A 20676-nucleotide genomic window follows, 5' to 3' on the forward strand; every position below is an offset into this window, starting at 1 on the left:
ATATATCAAAATTTAACAGAAGTTATCTTTGGACAATGTTGAGATTATGGATAAATTTCCCTCTCTAATTTTGCTTCCTTATATTTGCTATATTTATATGATATATGTGTATTATTTTCATGGGCCAAAAAAAATAAATTTTTCATAAGTAATGTACATAGGTGGTAGACAAAAGCCATGGTATTTGGCTCTATTTTCATAATATAAAAAACTAGAGGCCCAGTGCATGAAATATGTGCACGGGTAGGTTCCTTAGGCCTGGCCAGTGATCAGGGCCTGATCTGCGGGGAGACTGGTGGGACTATGGGGGGGGGGTCCTCCTGCTGGCACCCGCCTTGGCTGGCCTGGCACCGCCCACTCACCAGCCCCTGCTGGTGCTGCCAGTCGGGGCCTGCAGGCTGGGGCAGTTCCTGTGTTGAGCGTCTGCCCCCTGGTGGTCAGTGCACATCATAGCAACTGGTTGTTCCACCGATCGATTTGCATATTAGGCTTTTATTATTTACTAGAGGCCTGATTCACGAAATTTGTGCAGGGGCTTTGACCCCTGCCACTGCGGCAGCCGCTTCTGCCTTGGCCCCCACCGCGGCTTCATCTGGAAGGAAGGATGTCCGGAAGGATGTCTAGTCTAATTAGCATATTAGGCTTTTATTATTATAGAGGATAATCAAATGCATAAAGCACTAACTGAATTATTTGTTATGTATTCCTCAAAGGCAAAAGAGAGTGTGGCATAAGCTAAATGAAAGACACACTTCTTTGGAGAATTTGGGAATTGTTTAGCTTTTTGGGGAAGCAAAAAAATAAAAAAATAAAATAAATAAAGCTCTAGGTAATGCATGTTTGCATGTATCAATGTTCTTTTCCAGCACTATAGTTTGGTATTCTTTGTCATTCTGATTGTTGGAGATTTGAGACTGTCATTATTCTTCCATTTATCTATCTATCTATCTATCTATATATATATATATATATATAGAGAGAGAGAGAGAGAGAGAGAGAGAATATTTGTTGTTCCATTTATTTATGCATTCATTGACTGATTCTTGTATGTGCTCTGACCAGGGATTGAACCTGCAACCTTAGCATATTGGAATGATGCTGTAACCAACTGAGCTACCTGGTCAGAGCGAGGCTGTCATTTTCTGTTAAATGTCTGACAGCTATAAACTTTCAGCCATCAGCAAATAAAGCGAAAATGTAGTTTTAATAGTAAACATCTTATTTGGGAAAGAGGCCCAGCAAAACCATCAATAATAGTTCACATTCAGGCAACATTTTAAGGCCCTGTCCTAATTCTGCTCCTATGGTATTTAATAGCCAGGTATGGTCACCAGATGTGCTCCAAGTCCTTTTATTTACATAGATGTTTCCAGCAATTCATTGTATGTTTTTCTACTTATAAATAAATGCATGCCAAATAGCCCTATTTTTCTCATTGCTATGCTTCAGCATATTTGTTTGTTTTAAAGCAGGAAAATGTCTAGTAGAATTATTGTCTATTTACTCTGATGACTATTTTTCACATCTCTACTACACATAGGACTATATCTATGTTTTTAAAATATATATGCTCATTCTGGCTAACTTGAAATATGCATACAATGTATGAACAACAAGTACTATTAACATTTTGGTATGCCTCCTTTCACTTAGTTTTATTAATAATTTTCACAAATGTTAACAATTCTGTATTTATTCTCTAGCTTGCTTTTACTGCCTGTTTTATTCATGTTGATACATGTAAAACTGATTCTTTTAAACTACTTATTCATGATATGCTGTGGTGTGTCGAACTATCCTTTTACTAATAGACATTTAGATTGTCTCTTTTTTTTGCTATTAAAGCTATATTGTACATGCTCTTTGAGAACATGAGTGTTTTTCTAGGGAGTAGAATTACTCAATGATGGGGTTGGCTTTTGAATTTTCTTTATTTAGTATGTGTTTTCAGTATATTTCTTTATCCATTTACAAACATACACATTATAAGTAAATAGATGCTACATACACTTATTTTAGAATGAAGTGTTAGTTGCGTTATCGCCTTTGCTCTAAATCTTGCTTCTTGACTTATTGACATAATATTAAGCTCTTTCTATGTCATATCTACTAAAGTGGTACAATGTTCCAGGTGGTCTTAACTCTTACCGCAGATATGCAGACACCTGCAGATATGACTGTGAATTTATTTTCCAGCAACTTAAGTTTTAAACACCTTTACTTTTTTTTTTGAACACTTGCTCAAGTCTCTGTGTCAACATGTTCACTTCGTTAAGTGGTATGAATCGCCCTGGGTGTTAACAGCATACATTTTCGTTGTACACACTTTCTGCAAAAATGAGAATCTGGTTGGCAAATGGAGAATAAATAAAACCAATGATTGAATTGAGAAAGTGATGAAGGGACATGAAGTAAAAAGGTTTTGGAGGTTTCATTCTTTAGAACCTGTGAAGTTAGAGGTTTCAGATTAGTTCAGGAGTGACCAGGATAGAAGACTTGAGCCACCAAGCACCACATGCCTTGTAATTTATGGGAACTCACATCTCTGGTCCATGAAAGTTTCCCTGTTCCAATTTTTATAGGAAAGCTCTCAAAGATTTAAAGAACATATATCAAGTTCTTTTAGCCATTCTTAAAACGACAGGTTTTCTGACCCCTTGACCTTGTCACTCTCCAATGAGCACAGTTTAATTTCAGTTCTTTGTGAAACTTGGAAGCCAGACACAATGTATTTTTCCTGTTGTGCTAGAAAACCACAGAAGGAGGCAGTTAAATTCTTACTCCTTGAGCTGGATTCTAAATTAAATTCTGGCTCAATTAACATCTAAATACATTTAATAGAAGAATACATCTGAGCTAGTTCTTAAAAGCTGATATTGCAGCATACTGTGGATTTTGTGCATGCTAATGCTTCGCTATATTTATAGTTTCAAATTTACAGTCCATGTATTGGGTTCTGTGGCACAAATCATTCAGCAATCTCTTGCATGTCATTGAAGCTTCAACATACAGCTCTTCCCTAAGCCTTTGGGATAACTAGGAATCTTTTCATCATGAATCTCAAACAACCACACAAAAAACCTCACAAGCTCTACACAACAACAAATAACCACCACAACAAAAACAGCATGACCTCTTCTTAATTACTAAGTACCCAGTGTGCTCGTTTATAATTTTAATACATTCTTTTCTTCTTCTCCCACATACTGAGGAAAGCAAGGGGGGATCGGGGGGAGCGGGGTGGAAAGAATGAATACTCCAACCACCCTGTTCTGCAGATCTTGTCTGAGTTCAGGGTCCTAGGCATACTTGAGGTGACTGGTTCCCAGGTGAGATGTGGCAATTTCACCTCCCTGGCAATGACAAGACACACTTCATGCCTTTCAAGGCACTCTGAAGTGTATTATTGTATTTGATCTTCACCTTGGGGATTAGTGGGAGAGGTGGCCTATTCTTTTTTACTTGGCCCAAGAGCAAACTGAACACAGAGGAATTTGCCGGAGTTCACAGAGGCAGGAGGAGACCCCTGATGTCCTGGCATGTAGCCTGTTCTTCCACAGACTGGCCAATAATATTAGAAGAAGGGCCTGGCTGATCAGGTGCTGGTGTGAATCTATGAAGTTGGCTTGTACTGAGGCAAATGCACCCGTGGCAAGAACTCTGAATCTTGGAATTGAAAAGGAAGTGAACCAATAGGGAAGGAGAACAACCTTCAGCATCTTAGATCTTTGTTAAGAAGGTCTGGAGGAGGTAGTTCGATGATTTGACATAGGTTTTAACACTAAAGAATGAGCTTCAATATATAACCATGATAAAAGATGGAGTAATTGTAAAATCAGTCTCCTTTAATTTACATAGAATCTTCTTTGGAGCTTAAAGTGAGGTTTTAACACTAAAGAATGAGCTTCAATATATAACCATGATAAAAGATGGAGTAATTGTAAAATCAGTCTCCTTTAATTTACATAGAATCTTCTTTGGAGCTTAAAGTGAGGTTTTAACACTAAAGAATGAGCTTCAATATATAACCATGATAAAAGATGGAGTAATTGTAAAATCAGTCTCCTTTAATTTACATAGAATCTTCTTTGGAGCTTAAAGTGCCCATGAGAGAGAGCTGTGAACATGGACAACAGTTGCGTAAACGCTGGGGTGGGGCGGGGGCTGGGTGAAGGGAGGAAGTGAGGGGGAAATAAGGGACACCTGTAATACTGTCAATATAAAAAATAAACTAAAAAAAAAAAGATCAGATTGTCAAAGCTCAGAGGGAAGGCAGGGGAGGGTGTGGGGAAAGGGGAGAGATCAACCAAAGGACTTCTATGCATGCATATAAGCATAACCAATGGACACAGACACTAGGGGGATGAGGGGCACGAGTGAGGGTGGGGTGGAGGGGGCAATGGGGAGATAAGGACACATATATAATACCTTTATCAATAAAGGAAAAAAAATGACCCCAGTATATAAAAACATTTACTGAGGCAGGAGAGGGAAATGCTTTCTCTCCTGGAGACCAAGAGCGCTGGGTCAAGGGTACAATGCTTTAGACTTTTCTTCTTCAGTCAGTGCCCCACCAGCTAGCCCAAATGATGACCAGATGCAATGAGAAGTCCCTTGCAAGTAACATTTCAATGACAGGAAGTACAAAAGAATAAGAATGCTGGGAGGAGAAGGGGAGGGAATGGTATCTAGAAACATGAAATGTTTCCATTTCTTATGCCCACCTTCCTGTTATCTTCAGTCTGTCTTCTCTTAGCTCTCCCTCACATGCTACTGGGCCGTGGCAGCAGATTAGAGTTAGAGCGATTCTTCTGTGCCTTCAGGGCTCAGGGATGGGACACTCTCTTACACAGCGCTGGTCACGATTCAGGAAATGAATTGGGTGAAGTTAAATTCTTCAGAGTCAAATTTAGTATAAGGGCACAGAAAACTCAGCTTCATCAATATAACAAATGTTTAAAATGTATTTTGCTTCCACTTTGCATGTTGTTACAGAAAGAAGGGCGAAAGAGGAGGAGGTAATGACTCGTAGGAAGAATAACATGACCACATACTTTATTATTGCTCTGGAGGTGCACCTAGGCCGGAAAATTGCCATCCATGTCTTTTTCCACCTCCACATCATGAACCACTTGGAGTTTCCTTTTGACTGGGATGGCTGGTCATGGCAACCCACAGGGCTGCTGGGGAAGAAATGTGGTCTGGTCTGCAGAGGGCCATTGAATGGTGTGTTGTTTTTTCAAAAAATATATTTTTATTGATTTTAGAGAAGAAAGGAGAGCGAGAGAGAGATAGAAACAGCAAGGTTGGGAGAGAATCATTGATTGGCTGTCTCCTGCACACCCCACACTGAGGTTTGAGCCTGCAACCTAGGCACGGCCCTGACCGGGAATTGAACCGTGACCTGGTTCATAGGTTGACATTCAACCACTGAGCTTTGCTGGCCAGGCTGAATAGTGTTATTCACATTTCGGGGGGTAGAAAGTCCAGACCCCAAGGCCTAGGGAGGGCTGGAGAGCTCCTCTCCCTTTGGAGCCCTACCATGGTCCCAGAGGCACTGCCACCCCAGGCACTGCTGTGTTACTGTGATCACTAGCCCCATGTGTGTAAGTCATCACGCCAGGGACAGTTGAGAAGGCATCCACTTCTTTATTCAGCCAGCATCTGACTATCAGGGTCAGAAATCTGACAACCCAAGATAATACCCACCCTCCCGGACAGGGGCCATGCTAGAAAAGGGTTTGAAGAGGATTCTGTGCCTCAGTGAATACAGAGTGTTGGCTTTAGTTCTCTTAATGTAAAACTGAAATATTTCAAGAACATATATAATAATTTAAAATCATGCAGTAACATCCAAATAATAATACGTATGGCAAAGCATTTTTTAAGACATTCTTTTTCTGCTGTATACTTTTAAGGAAACCAACGGTGATTTTTAATCTTCCTTTGAACATTACTTATTTGACCAACATCAGTTACATTCTCTGGGTATATAAGTGGTATTATAAATACCTGGACATGGGTTTGCAAATGAATAAATATATTTAGTGTTGATTACATAGCTATTAGTATATGTGTTTATTATAAATGATTCAAATAATATAATGATGATCAAAGTAGAAATGGTCCTATAATACCATCCCCCCTGCAATTGCCATTGTTTGCTATAAATTCATTTCTAACTTGCAGAGGCTTAAGGACAGAGATTTAAGTGAGCTTGTATTTTCATATTGGGTTACATTTGCTCTCCCTGCAAAAGCACATAGCATAAAGAGCAGCCAACCCATTATAATAAAAACCAGAAAAATGAAAAATGAAAATTCATATAAAGCTACAGTAGATACCAATAATACCCTAACTTTTAAATTTCCTAGGTTTGTTCATTATGTTGTCTTTCTAGAATTTTATAGTCATTGTATGGAAAGGGTGTCCCAAAATTCACGCCAGAAGTAATTAATAGAAAACACAGGTTTATAATTAAAAATTGTAAATTTTTATTGATTCATAAAGTATACAGTATAAGGTTATGTATGGAATAGCATATCAGGTAAATGGCCTCCATGGCTTTGCTGGCACATACGCACTCTTTGTTATTGCCTGTGTCTTCATTGTCCCTGCTCCTGGGCCATAATTGGTACTTGGTAATGCTTATCAAATTGAAGGGATTGAAATCAAAGGGCAACAGATATTATAATCTGATTCAATAAACCAAGTAAAATTAGTCTTTTATTTGTGGTTGTTGTTAATTCTCACGCAAAATTCAAATCGTGCGTGAATTTTGGGACACTCTTTACCACCCCTTACCGGTCACCCTGGAGAGAGGGACAGGTATTTCCCTGTGGGATGTGGAAGGCAGGAAATGCTTTGATTTCCTGAGTGCGCACAGCCCCGTCAACCAAGGGCATTGCCACCCCAAGATCATGGACGCACTGAAGAGCCAGGCAGAGAAGTTGATGCCAACCTTGAGGGCCTCTTACAACAACGTGCAGAGTGCGTATGTGCCAGCAAAGCCGTGGAGGCCATTTACCTGATATGCTATTCCATACATAACCCTATTCTGTATACTTTATGAATCAATAAAAAATTTACAATTTTAATTATAAACCTATGTTTTCTATCAAAATTACTTCTTGCGTAAATTTTGGGACACCCTTTAAAAATGACTGCTGAATCTGCCAACCTGTGGTATCTTTTCTTATTGCTCTTCTAGGGTTTGTGAGATCACCATGTTCTGGTTTTCCATCACATGATAAAAAGATGTACTTGGTAGCTTAAGAGCTGTTTTGTCTCTTCCCTGGATGCCTACCTGAATGTGACTATATAGTCATGAAGCTGATCATCAGGTGTGGCTGTTCAAAGCAAATTTACTAGGATAACTACAACTTATGTTTCTTTGCTGATGATCATTTATTCACCATACTTTACTAAGGGCTCTGTGTGTCCCTGGCACATGTTAGGATCAAGGGTATCCAAGTACAAGGCTGGAAGGGAAGAGACGCATGAATGGGCAACTCTAAGGTGAGGTGAGGGGGCATGCATGTGGTTATTAAAACCCAGAGGAAAGAGGGACTCCTTTTTTCCAGAAGGTGCCAGAGAAGGATTCTTAGAGGAACTGACATTTCAATGACATAAGTCATGAAAGTTCAGTAAGAGTTTGTAAGTGGGGAAGAGACTGGGGATGGAGGAAGAATGTCGGGACAAAGAGAGATAGAGAGAGAATGGGATGGACTGTCATTAAGTGCCCACTGGGTGCCAGCCACTGCATGTCAGCGAATTCAGTCCTATATTGTCTGTAATCAGCGGTCGCCAACTGGTAGTCTGCGGGCCACTGGTGGTCCGTGAGAAAATTTTGGTGGTCCGTAGAAAAATTTGGATATTATTTGCATATTTTATGTTTTATTAATCCTAATAAATAATAATAAAACAAAAATGTACTCTAAGAAATTTTTACATTCTGACTGAATGACAATTTTCGCCTTTACATTGCACTAAATTCACAAAATGTACTAGAGTCTACTACATTTTGTGAATTCCCCTTTCTAGTAACTACAGAGGGGAAAACAAGAGAGGCGCAAGCGGCTTCAGTATTGTTTCAACAGTTACAGCAGTCACCCGCTCCGCGATGATCGATTCTCATCTGATTGTTTTATTTTATTTGTGTATTGTATGTAACTGTGTATTTTCTTTAACTGTTATATTTAATACGGCCACTTTGTGTTGTGTTCTGAGAGTTTCTCCAATGATGCCATGAAACCTTTGAAACTCGAAAGACACTTGCAATCAAATCACCCGGATTTAGCTACAAAACCACTTGAATATTTTCAAAGAATGCGTGAAAATTTGCAAAAGCAAGTAATTGCTCTAACAAAAATGACTGTTGGAGATACATCCTTATTAAAGGCTTCTTGTCTGATAGCACTTCATATCGTGAAAAATAAAAAGCCGGATGCGATTGGAGAATTAATTCAGCCTTGCATGTTACAAGCCTGTGAAGAGGTTTTGGGAAAGCAGGCTTCCCAGAAACTGAAAGCAATTCCTGTGTCCGCTAACACTCTCAAACGCAGAATTGAAGACATGGCTGAAGATACTGAAAATCAAGTTATGAAAATGGTGAAAAATTCACCGTTTTATTCAATTCAGCTTGACGAATCAACGGACGTAAGTAACAGGCACTTGCCCTTTGTTTTGTGAGGGCTGCGTGTGAAGGAGTTACAGGAAGAACTACTTTGTTCACTCAGCTTGCCGGTGGAACAGCTAGCTCTGAGATTTTTGAAGCACTTAATAGTTATTTCCTGGAACACGGAGTTGAATAGGAAAAATGTATTGGGGTATGTACAGATGGTGCCGCAAACATGACTGGACATCTTTCTGCAAAGGTGAAAAATGTTGGTCACCCAGACATTTTTGTCTACACACTGCATTATACATCGTGAGCAACTTGTGGCTAAAAAAGTGTCCCCAGAACTACACAAAGTATTATCAGATATTATTAAAATTATAAATGAAATTCGACACAAAGCGTTCAATTCTCGAATATGTGAGGCACTTCGCGAAGAAATGGGTTCCCAGTATACTCACCTTCTTCAGGCTGAGGTGAGATGGCTGTCGAGAGGCAAGATACTAACCCAACTGTTCGCCCTGCGCGAAGAAGTCAAAATATTTTTCCAGCAGCCAAATAATCTGAAATTACAAGAACTCTTCTCCGACGATGAGTGGGTAGCCAAGCTTGCACACCTGGCAGATATTTTTTGCTATTAAATGAACTAAACATATCCTTGCAAGGACAACTTAAGGACGTGTTCACACTACGAGGTAAAATGGATGCTTTTCAGAAGAAAATATAACTGTGGCAAATGCGGTTGGCTGAAGAAAACCTGCAAATGTTTTCAAACTTTGATGAATACATGAGAGAGAAGGATGTCAACCGGCAGGTGGTAACCATTGTTCAACAGCACTTACAATCACTCACAGAATCTTTTGGTTGTTACTATCCAGAGAAAGAAGATCCCAGGCATGGCCATATGGGGATAATAGATCCATTTGCAGCAAATATTGAAGATAGCATTTTAAGCACGAATAAAAAAGATAGCCTTGTGGATCTGTCATCCGATGACAGTCTCACAGCTAAATTCCAGTCATCCTTATCAAGACCTCATTTTTGCATCTCCATTAAAAGTGAATACCCATTGCTGAGTGAAAAAGCAATGAAAATTTTGATTCAATTTTCAACAGCATATTTGTGCGAAAAAACATTTTCATCTGTCACAGCAATTAAAACTCGGTACCGGTCTCGGCTTGAAATAAATATGGTTCTCCATTTGCAGTAACGTCATTGGAGCCAAAAACCCATAAACTGATTTCAGGCAAACAGGAGCAAATATCACGCTCTAAAAATGTGTAATACTTAAATAAGCTTTAATTATTTCGTAAAAATTAAACTTACTTTAATAAATTTGTTACAATTAAACAACCTTTGAAGATTTTGTTATGATTAAATAAGTATTTATAATATTGTTATGTTAAATAGGTGCATTTCATATTAATAAAATGGAGGTTCTCTGATCATTATTTTATAAATGTATTTATCTCCTAAAAAAAATCATATTAATGGTCCATGAGGTCCGAAAGGTTGGTGACCGCTGGTCTATATCATTGTCTTCTTTTGTTCATGAGGAAACGCAGTCTCAGGAAGATTACATGACTTGCCCAAGGTCTGGTACCTTTTGTTAGCACTTGGGGGAACCAGGACTCACACTGGGCCTGATGACTTCATAGAGCGTCTTGTCAGTAGCATGAGGTCGAGGAAAGAGCTTGTCTTCTTGTGGGGAGTGACAGGTTGGGATGGCTGGAGTGCAGTGTGCACTGGCAGAAACATGGTTAAAAATGGAGCATGGGACCAGTTTATGAAGGGAGTCTGCAGCCTGCATAAAGTGTGCTCTTTGAGTAAAAATGCCAGCAAGGGTTTGCAAGCAGACACGAGAGCTCAGATTTATCTTTTAGAAAGAGAAGTCTGGCCACCTAGGTTGGGTTTGAAGGAGTTGGGTAAGACTAGAGGCAGGGTCGCAGATTTAGCCCCACTACACCTAGATAATGCAAAGAAAGTATTTTTCTAAATTTTACCTGACTTTTTCCGTAAGACCCTCTCCCCAATTTCTTTTTTTTAAAATATGTTTTTATTGATTTTAGAGAGGAAAGGAGAGGGCGAGAGAGATAGAAACATCAATGATGAGAGGGAATCATTGATCGGCTGCCTCCTGCACGCCCCCTATGGGGGATTGAGCCCACAACCCAGGCATGTGCCCTTGGCCAGAATCGAACCCAGGACCCTTCAGTCCACAGGCAGATGCTCTATCCACTGAGCCAAACCAGCTAGGGCAATCCCATCCCCAATTTCTAAGTGGAGAGAGAAAAAACCAAATCCTGCATTTAGCTGAGAGTAGTAAACTCAGTCTGCTTCAGCAATGTAAAAGGTCTCTTTTGGTCATTTGTTTTTCCCTCTGCATTTCACTACGATGGTGCCTCAGTAAGCGGGACACACATGTCCTTGAGTGTGTGTGTGTGTGTGTGTGTGTGTGTGTGTGTGTGTGTGTGTGTCAGAGTTTGGGGATTGCCCACTGGTGCCCACTGGTGCCCACTGGTGTCTGGCGTTGTTCTAAAGTGTAGCCGACATCTGTTGCTAAAGTGTAGGTCACCTGTAACATCTGGTCCATAGTCTGGTAGGTCAGTCAGGGCCTGGCTGTCCATTTTGCTTACATGGTCCCACCTTGGCTCTTGCTGGGGCTGCATAGCACCCCCATGAGGTCTGATGGTGCCTTTCCCCCACAGTCCTCCATAGTACACTTGGAATATCCACACTAGAACCTAGGGAGGCTCTGGGTCAGCGGTCACCAACCTTTCGGACCCCACGGACCACCAGTGGTCCCCGGACCACCGGTTGGCGACCGCTGCTCTGGATAGCTAAACTCAATACTTAGGCCCTGTCTTTTGCTACCTGCTGTGACACCAGTTTTACTGATTTACATGACATGGTCACCACCCCATGTTGTCATGAGGATGGGGATGGGGGTGGGGAAAGAGGACAGTCTGTGAGATGACATCCTGTTGATCCCCAAAGCGCAAGTGATACAGAAACTCCTTGGCTTTGGGCTTTGTCATCACCCTTTTACCTCCTCACCCTTTTATGGGATTTCAGCCCCCAGTGGGTACACCATATGGTCTCTGCCCCCTTTTGTTTTCTGTATCTACCTGGCCACTTTTTTTCTGCATGCTTCTCCTGTGTTCCCGACTCACCTGGACTTTCCTAGGTCATCCTGTCCCCCTTCTGGAGGGGCCATTAACCTTCCACTTTGGGCTGTGATAGCAGCCAGGATACAAGGAGGGAGAGAGATCAGCTGTAAGATACCGTGTTTCAAAGCTGTCGTATCTGTCACCTGGGACACAGCTGATGTGGTAGTCTAGGAGAGGGACAACAAAGCTGGACAGAACAGGCTCTCAGGAAGGAGCTTTGGTGAAACCAAATGTGTGGCTGATGAGGGGGAGAAGTTGAGGGTGACTTTCATGGTCCTAGTTAGGATGACTGTTGGATAAAGATGTTCTTGACAGAGAAAAGACAGGAGGAGAAGGAATAGTCGTGAGGCAGGGGGTTGGAGGAGGAGCGTTAGGGAGTGGGAGGGAGGAAAGGAAGGCAGCAAGTGAGTTCCATTTTAGACACAATTGTAGTGGGAGAAATTCGGGGCCCCCACTTGGGGGAGAATCTGCTTAGAGAAAAATCTTTGGGAACAGGAGAGACTATCAAGGAAGTAAAAGAAGAGACATCACTGTCATTTTAGATGCTGAATTTAAAGGTATAAACAAGGTCATCACTCTCTCTTAATTCTTTCTTGCACTTCATGATGACTCAGTGCTTTGGAACTTCTAGTTCCTGCTGTGGGCAAGTTCAGAGGACACAGAGTGTCCACTGTGACTTTTGACCCCCTAGGGGACCTCTAAGAACTCAGGACACATAAATCCTTGGTATACAGAGTTCATATCAGAGTGTGGCCAGAAGATACAGAGAGAATTTTGGTGAGTGGCTGAAAATCAATAATTTTCAGGTACATGCAGAGGCAGTGTTAGTTTTTGTGGTTGAGCTGAATTTTTCAAATTGAAATCCTGGAGACATAACTTGTATTTCTCAAAATTTTTCCCCTCATTTTTATGCCGGAGACATGGCTTAACCTTTCATGTACTCTGCTAACATAATTGCCGTGCTGTCTTGTAAAGGTGGCTTTTAATTGTGCTCCTGAGCAGCAGCTGCTGATGAGTTGCTGGTTGCAGTCTTTCCATAGATTGGGCTGGTTCATTAATTGTTTCCTCTCGTTGGACTGGGCATCTGGGCTTGAATAGCCACTGATTCGTCATTGTATTGCATTTCCACTCTTTTTCTCCCAAATTTAAATGGACCTCTATTGAATACAGTGCTAATCTCAATTCTTCCCCTTCTCAGTGGCCCTATCATTAGGTCCCTCCCCCCACTAATTCATAGCATTTAGTCCCCTGATTGCACAAGAGGTTTAAGAACTAAAGACGCCTTGTCATTCATGGGGCTCAGTCCTGCCGGTGAGGGGGTGGGCAGTGCCATGGATTATCACAGGCATGGCCCAGTCCTCCATTGGCTGCTGATTTATGCCCAGGTAACCTGCAAAGTCTCTTAGCCATTTATTCTTCTTTTTTGGTGCTCAACACTCTTACCTCCAGGATTATTGTTCTCAATGTTTTCAATTCATTTGAGTATTTAACTGTCACACTGAAGTTTGGGGGTGGGGGTGGGAGGTGGGACAACAGAAGGAACCCTGTGTTTTGGCCTCTGGTTCTCCCTCTCAGAGCAGCTCTGTGGGCTGTTCTTTTCATGCCCCAGGATGAAGTCTTGGGCAGGCCCAGTGAATTTTCTGGTCATTCTCATAATAAAAATTTCTACAGTCATATTTCCTTCCCAGACAGCCTCAGTTTGGTAATTAACATGTCCAGCCTGACGTAGATTGGTTTAAGTTGAAATCTTCTCCTACCCCTGACTCAGATTTTAGATTTAGTTTGTCAAATTGGACACCTGGCACTCCTCCCCAAACCTATTCCACAAAAAACCTATTTATTGAAATACATTGAAATTATAGACTAATTTATTTTTAGAGGTGATAAACATTTTTTTATACTTATTAAGATTTTTTAAAAAAATATTTCCTTGCTATTGCAAATGCTGTGCTTTCAAGATTAAGCTTCCTGATTGTTGGTATCGTACCAAAGTGTAATAAATTTTTATATACTGATTTTATATTCAACAATTTTTCTGGATGTTCTTATCCTAATAATTTTCAATGACTTTTAATATAGATAATTATATCATCTGTGAATATGATTTTTTCTTTGCTCCCATTTCTTGTGCCTTTTTTTCTTTTATATTTCTATGTTGCCCTCCAGACAGAATTGGTAAATAGAAGTGGTGATAATTGCCATCCTTTCCTTCCTTTTGATTTTAGAGCCGTTGCTTGTAATAGTTCACCATTAGGTAAAATGTTTGTAGTAAATTTCTGGCAGATATCTTTTGTCAGGTTCATAAATTTCACTTTCTAGTTTGCAAGGAATTTTATTCATGTGTTTGTGCAGAATTTTATCAAATACCTTTTCTGCATCTAATGAGATATTGTGGGTTGACTCTTGCTGAAGGGGTGTTAAGATGCAACCTATTGTATCTTCTAGGTACAAAGTCATTGCTAACTGGGACTGGGAGAAATTTTACATTTTGAAATATGATTTACATAATGCAAATGCATTTTGTAAACATATACCCTTTGTGGGGATATACCATGTTGCTATGCTGTCATGCTTGAAATAGAAAACTAAATGTTGTTTGCCTGTTTTTCTCTTCAGTATTACTTTACTGTCCTTTTTGGCCATGAAGGTCAGAAACCACTGGAGCTGCGCTGTGAGGAGCAGCAGGACGGTAAAGAGTGGATGGAGGCCATTCACCAAGCCAGGTATGGGCTCAAATCCTCTGTGTGACACTGGATTGTCTGGGTCTTTCATTGGGATATCACTGTCAGTGGTAGCTTTGTAAGAACTTGCAATTCCAAGATGAGTTACCCCTCAAGACTTCCCCCTTAGTCATGTGTGAGATGATTCTTTTGAGTTTTTCTATGGCTATTTTTTCTAGCTAAAGAAAGGCAATAGATATAACAATAGCAATGATTAACAGATCGCTTTTGTAGATTTGTTTCTATATACCAGGCACTGTTCTATGTGCTTCTCAATTGAGGGATTTATTAAATGTGTGGATTGACTTATCTTTTCAACAGTCTATGAGAAAGGTGCCTCTTTTACTCCCTCTAGGAAGCGGAGGCCTGGAAAGGCAGTGTGTTTGCCTGAGGTCGCACAGCTAGGGCGTGGCAGAGCTGGGATCTGGACCCAGCCCTGTGTAGCCTGGTTATCAGGAAATGTGATGCCAGCCTCTGTCTAGGGAAACAGAAGAGTGTGATTTTGCTTCCTCCTAAGAAATACCAGGAAGATGGAAAGGCACACACTTGGCCTAAAAAGGGAATGAGAAATAAAGAACGCAGGCAGACCTCTCTCTTTATTTTCATATTCAATTCAAAAGTCCTGCCCATTTTTTTGCTTCAAATGGCTCCCTTGCTCACAGCTTTTTGCCTGTGCCCTCCCTTATCTAGGCTCTCCTCACTCCACAACTCCCTGCTCATATTCCCAGTATTTCAGTGGCAAAACGTGAGCTAGGGCACACTTCCTTTTTCTTCACCTGATATACCCTCCCTTCTAAATGTCCATACATGTTGCTTCCACCCCTTCATGGAACCTCCCCCCACACGTCAGTTCGCACTGGCCCCCTTGTCCAGATTGCTGAATCACTTGCATTATTACAAGTGGATTATTTAACAATTACTACAATTTAGATTATTTATTTATTTTTTTTACATATTTCATGTGTGAGATTTCTGTTTCCTGAGCTGTGTCTTGAGAGTGAGGAAGAGAATGAGGACACATTCATTTCCGAATGAAGCACAGGCTAATTGTACAGTATATGATCAGGAAATATTTTCAGATGGATTATAAGGACAATGAGAATGTTCTGAGTGAGTTTAGACTGATCTTTTAACCCTTGAAACTTTTCTCTGAAAGTCTCCTCCCGTCTCCTCTTCTTCCTTCAACTTCTTTTTATGGACCATCTCCTCTGTGGCAGGCAGTACGATAAGTGTGTCACCTACTTACCAGTCCTTATTCCTCACAGCTACCCAGGAGGGTATTATTAATCCCATTTTACAGATGAGAAAACAGAGGTTCATGATGATTAAGCACATTGGCCAAGATCTAACACAAAGTTGTTTAGCTTCAGAGCTGAGATTTAAACCCAAGTCAATCAGACTCCAGAACCTTTAATTAATGCGCAGTATTGCACCTCTCTTCGTTATTGTCTCTTTCTCTTCAGTTCTTCCCTTTTCTATTTCTTTTTCTTTTCCTTGATTCAGAGATGAAAATGGATTTATGTGAGGTCAGGGTTGAGAGCATAGGTGCTAGTTCCAAAATATTTCAGTTCCTTTTCTCCAAAATATTTCTCAAAGATGTGCAGGGGTGGCGACTAAATGCTGTTCTCCAGGTGGGCCTTGGGGGCAGCTTGCTGGCATCATGATCTAGGCACACCGTTCAGCTGTCTTTGCTCTCAGTGGCTCTGACTGAGGGTTTTGCTCCAGAGTTAGAACTAATGTAGAATGACTTGCTGTAGAAAAAGGTCAGGGCTTCAAAGATGAAAGAAGTATCAAGTTGGCAAGGTAGAGCCCTTGGGTCATTTCCAGACACAATCTTTGTCACCACTTGTGTTTCCTTCTACCTGGGAATTATAGTGAAGTAAATAATTTAAAACGTGTATTTGCCTATCTTTTTCATTCCAGAAAAGCCAGGCACTACTAGTAACCAAATACAGAGTGTAAATTACTTTTTAAATGGTGAGATTTCAAGTAAGAGATTTTTTTTCTATACATAAGAACTGTCATATAAGTGGAAGTGAGTTGGTAGCTATGCAGTATTGATTGGCAAATGATCAAAACCAGGGCATGTGTGATCTTGTTAGGAAACAGACTTTAGAAACACTTCAGCGGTTTAGATAACCAAATGGTAACAATTCTCTTCTCTTTGGATTTGAAGATTTGGTTAATAATTGATCTTTTGTCCTGATGTTCTAACTTTTTGGTCCATTATATTTACGTTTCCTTTGACTTGAAGCCCAGGGTTAGGTTTTTTGATGGCTTCCTCTTCATCTGTTTTATACCTGAGTTCTTCTACTTGACTTTTTTGCACTGTGATGCTTCTTTAATTTTTGTTTTTTAAACCAGGGAACTTGATAACTGTTTCATTAAGTTGAGTTCTTGGTATAATCTTGGATCTGTGAAATTCATCCTGACTTTGTTAATACATGAGCAGAGCCAGAAGGTTAATGAAACTGATTCAGAGGAAGAACTTGTCAGCCACGTTTGTTTGGCACTGTGCTAATTAAAACAATTGGTTGGTTGACTAAGTATTTCACCTTTAGAGGACAGTTTGATGGCATTAATTAGGTACTGCTGCCTTATTAATAGAAAATGCTCAATAATTATGATTTCATTGATCCTTGTTTGTAAAAGCCTGAGCTTTTGATTAACTAATGACTGAGCTGAGTTCTTTTTCTGAGCAACAATCCTCCTGCCGATACTACACAGAAACAGGGGCTGGTCAGAACCCCTCTCCTGGTCACTGCTGTTTTCCTGGGATGGCTTCTCAGGACCAGGCCACATGTGCTGTCTTTTTGTGCCATGAAAATCACATTCTTGCTGCTGGCTTTTGTACTCAGAGCTGAATCTACTTACCCCAACTGGCTTTGAGAAGCCCTTTGGGTCATTTTCTGAGATGTAGAGTTGGATTCTCCCTTAGATCTGGCTCAGGGAAAAATTGTTTTGGAAATAAAATTCTCATTTGAAAGTTTGACCTGGTCCAGGAAGCTTGTTTTACACTTTTGCTTGTAGTTGGCCATTATTGTATTTTGAGAACACTGACACATTTAAAGATAATTTAATCACATATTACTGGCCCCAGTTCATGAGAAACTGCTAGCAAGACTCAGTCTTATTTTCATCTGAATGATGTGAAGCCAAAGCATTTTAATAGCAGTGAAGTCTGTGCTTTTTCCATAAGTGGTCTGCTAATTTGGTATGAAACTTTGGATATTTCCAATAACCTGATACTTCATCTTTGTTTTCTTGGTCAAATCTGTCCACCATGGTTGATTTAGTTATAGACATTAGGACAATCAAAAACACTAACTCAGTTGATCCTTAGGGCTCATAGGCTGCAAAAACAATGCACAGTCATTGTAAAGGGGATAGCTTAGGAGAGGAGAGCTGGCTGTAAAGAGAGAGGAGATTAGTGAGAGTGATATAGTGTTAGAACCTCATGCTAATGTGATACATAAAAAATATTAATTAGTCAGTGGGGTGGTACTATTGATATAAGAGAATTTGAGGGCCAGAAAAAACGGAAGGTGGTAATGCTGAAGCAGCCATGAGTAAAGAATGCTCTGGAGGCCTTATTGGGCGGCTAGTGCCAGGCCAAGAATTGCTAAGTGGGGCACTGCACTGTCATCCAGGATCGGATTTTCCCAATTCCCAGAGGCACTGTCGTACTCTGAGAGGAGGAATGTTGTTCATAAGAGTTTTCTCAATAAAATTGAGCATAATCCTGGAGCTAGTAGCAGTTTTCTTTAGTTACTTGTTATATGACTTTTCAGTTTGAGTTTTACTCTAGTTCTTATTCTTTATATCTCATTAACATATTAGGTATAATATTACTTCCTCTTTCGTAAGTATGTCTTTAATCAAAGTAACTAGAATGAGGTTCTGGCCCATCTGATAATGCTTTGTTCAGCGAATAGAATTTTTATTCTTCTTTAAAAATAATTAAGGCTTATCATTTTACACTGTGCCTTTGACTGGACTCTTCAGGATTTTATTGGAATGTTTCCATTGATCCTATATGGAATAGTGGTGGTTTGGGTTTGATTAGAAATATTATACATGAATATTTTACATATTTGTACATATACCTCAAACTTGCCATCTGCTGGTATTTGACAGATGAGTTGGCTTTTGCCATGTTGATTTAATGGCTTAATTTTATTACTTCCTTTTCCTCTTGCCCCCCTCCCCCCCCCCCGGACATTAAACTAAATAAAAAACAAACAGCACAGAATTAATGAATAGGTTAGGCAAAAAATTCTTAAGCTTGAGCATTTTCTAGCAACTAGAAAAGTAATCAGATGAAACCTATATTGGAAGTTTAGAAGAGAAATACCAAATCTCTGAAGTGTCTTACACTGAAAGGAAGCCATACATGCATGCTCAGTTGATTTGATGCAATTCTGAGGTAGACATTTATTTACTAGTGGGAAACACAAAGAAAGCTTTGTGATATAACTTTGAGAGAATATCTCAGTGAGAGTAGTTAGGCATCTATGGAGACCAAATGAAATAACTCGAATAACTTTAAAATTACAAAAAATGAAAATTATTGTGTGAAGAACAAGCCATGGAAATAAATCATATTAGATGGTGTTTGTTTGTTTTTTCATTTGTCAGTGACTTTTCATTTGAATGAATATTTTGTGCCAACCCCATGTCAGGTGCTAGACACCATGTCAGGTCCATGGAAATAAATCATATTAGATGGTGTTTGTTTGTTTTTTCATTTGTCAGTGACTTTTCATTTGAATGAATATTTTGTGCCAACCCCATGTCAGGTGCTAGACACCATGTCAGGTGCTGGGCCAATCTTTAACATTTTTACTTCGATTATTGTGGAACCTCCAACTAGCTTCCCTCACTTCAACCCCTACTTTTGTCCTTTCTGTCTCAGCAGCCAGTGTGATCCTATTAAAAAGTCAGATCTTGCCATGCCTTCTATCCAAGCTCTGGCATCTTATGCAGGATGAAAACCTGAGATTTTCTATTATTTTACAGAGTCCTTCATGCTTTAGAATCCTGTTCCCTTGTTTACTTTTATTATTTATTCTCTATCTATAAACTTTTAAACATTTAGCTCCCTTGCTCTAAATTTAAGCCTCTGTTGATTCTGAAAATTAAAAAGCAATAAGGGGCATTTACATCCTGTTATGCAAATATTGTGTACCAAAGTATCAAGGTTGATGTTTGGTCCCATGGTGAATAAAAGGTAATCACATGCAATTGAATATTTTCTCCTTCAAGGAGAATCTTACATGTGTTAACTTCTCATGTCTTTCTAGCTTCCTTTATTTTCTCTGGCTTGTATTCTTGCATTCCATGTCATCTTATGTCTTTGTTTTCTGTTCTATTTGGTTGGGAAAACTCCTCATTATTTTTCTCCTGTTGTAAGTGTGGAGGTTGCCAAACTGGTTTTTTTTCTTGTTTGTTTGTTTGTTTGTTTGGAACTGGCACTAAGTCTGTTCATTGGTTGCCTGGGGTAGGAATTTAAATTAAAAATATTTTCCCTTAAATTCTCTATTGTGATATAGCATCTCAAGTTACAGATTGAGAAGTATGCCATCTTGATTCTCACTTTCTTTAGATTATCCGTGGTTTCTCTTTGGAAGCTTTTATAATTTTTTCTCTACCTTTAGAGCTCTGATATTTTACCAAGACGTGTCCAGGTATGAATTGTTTTCATTTATCCTGTCTAGATTACATTTTATATTTGAACTGTGCCATGTTCAGTTCAAGGAAGGCTTCTTTCATGTTTTGATGCTTCTCACCACCACTCCCCCGTCTCTCCCCCCCCCCCCCCCCCCCCCCCGCCCCCGCCAACACACGCACACATCACAGTCTCTGTTGTTTTCCTTCTCTAACTTTCATACGACAGCTAGTAGACTTCTTGGATCTATACTCCATATTGCTCAATTTTTCTTTTATTTCCAATCTCTTTGTATTTTTGTTCAATGTTCTTTATCTCACCATCTACCCAGCTTAGTTTTCAGCCATGTCTGGTGTATTGCTTAGCACATTCATTGACCTGTAAACTAGAAAGCTGACAGGAACCAGGTAGTCATTATTTTTCTGACTCAGACTTTCTGTGTCTCCTGTCTCTACTCTTCTGAACATTTGCTATTTTCTCTCGTGGAAGACTCACCTTTTT

At 39.9% G+C, this 20676-nt stretch overlaps 1 protein-coding gene across 1 annotated transcript in view; it reads left to right on the forward strand.

Moving 5' to 3' along the window:
- The window catches only part of RASGRF2 (Ras protein specific guanine nucleotide releasing factor 2), a 181409-nt gene that overhangs the window by 44461 nt on the left and 116272 nt on the right, over positions 1 to 20676 (forward strand). Inside the window, exon 2 of the mRNA XM_015571662.1 lies at positions 14404 to 14510. Coding sequence (XP_015427148.1) covers positions 14488 to 14510 — 23 coding nt within the window. The 5' untranslated portion in view covers positions 14404 to 14487. The remainder of the gene's footprint in view (positions 1 to 14403; positions 14511 to 20676) is intronic.

The sequence above is a fragment of the Myotis davidii genome, unplaced genomic scaffold, assembly GCF_000327345.1.
Source record: "Myotis davidii unplaced genomic scaffold, ASM32734v1 scaffold44, whole genome shotgun sequence".
Taxonomy (NCBI): Eukaryota; Metazoa; Chordata; class Mammalia; order Chiroptera; family Vespertilionidae; genus Myotis; species Myotis davidii.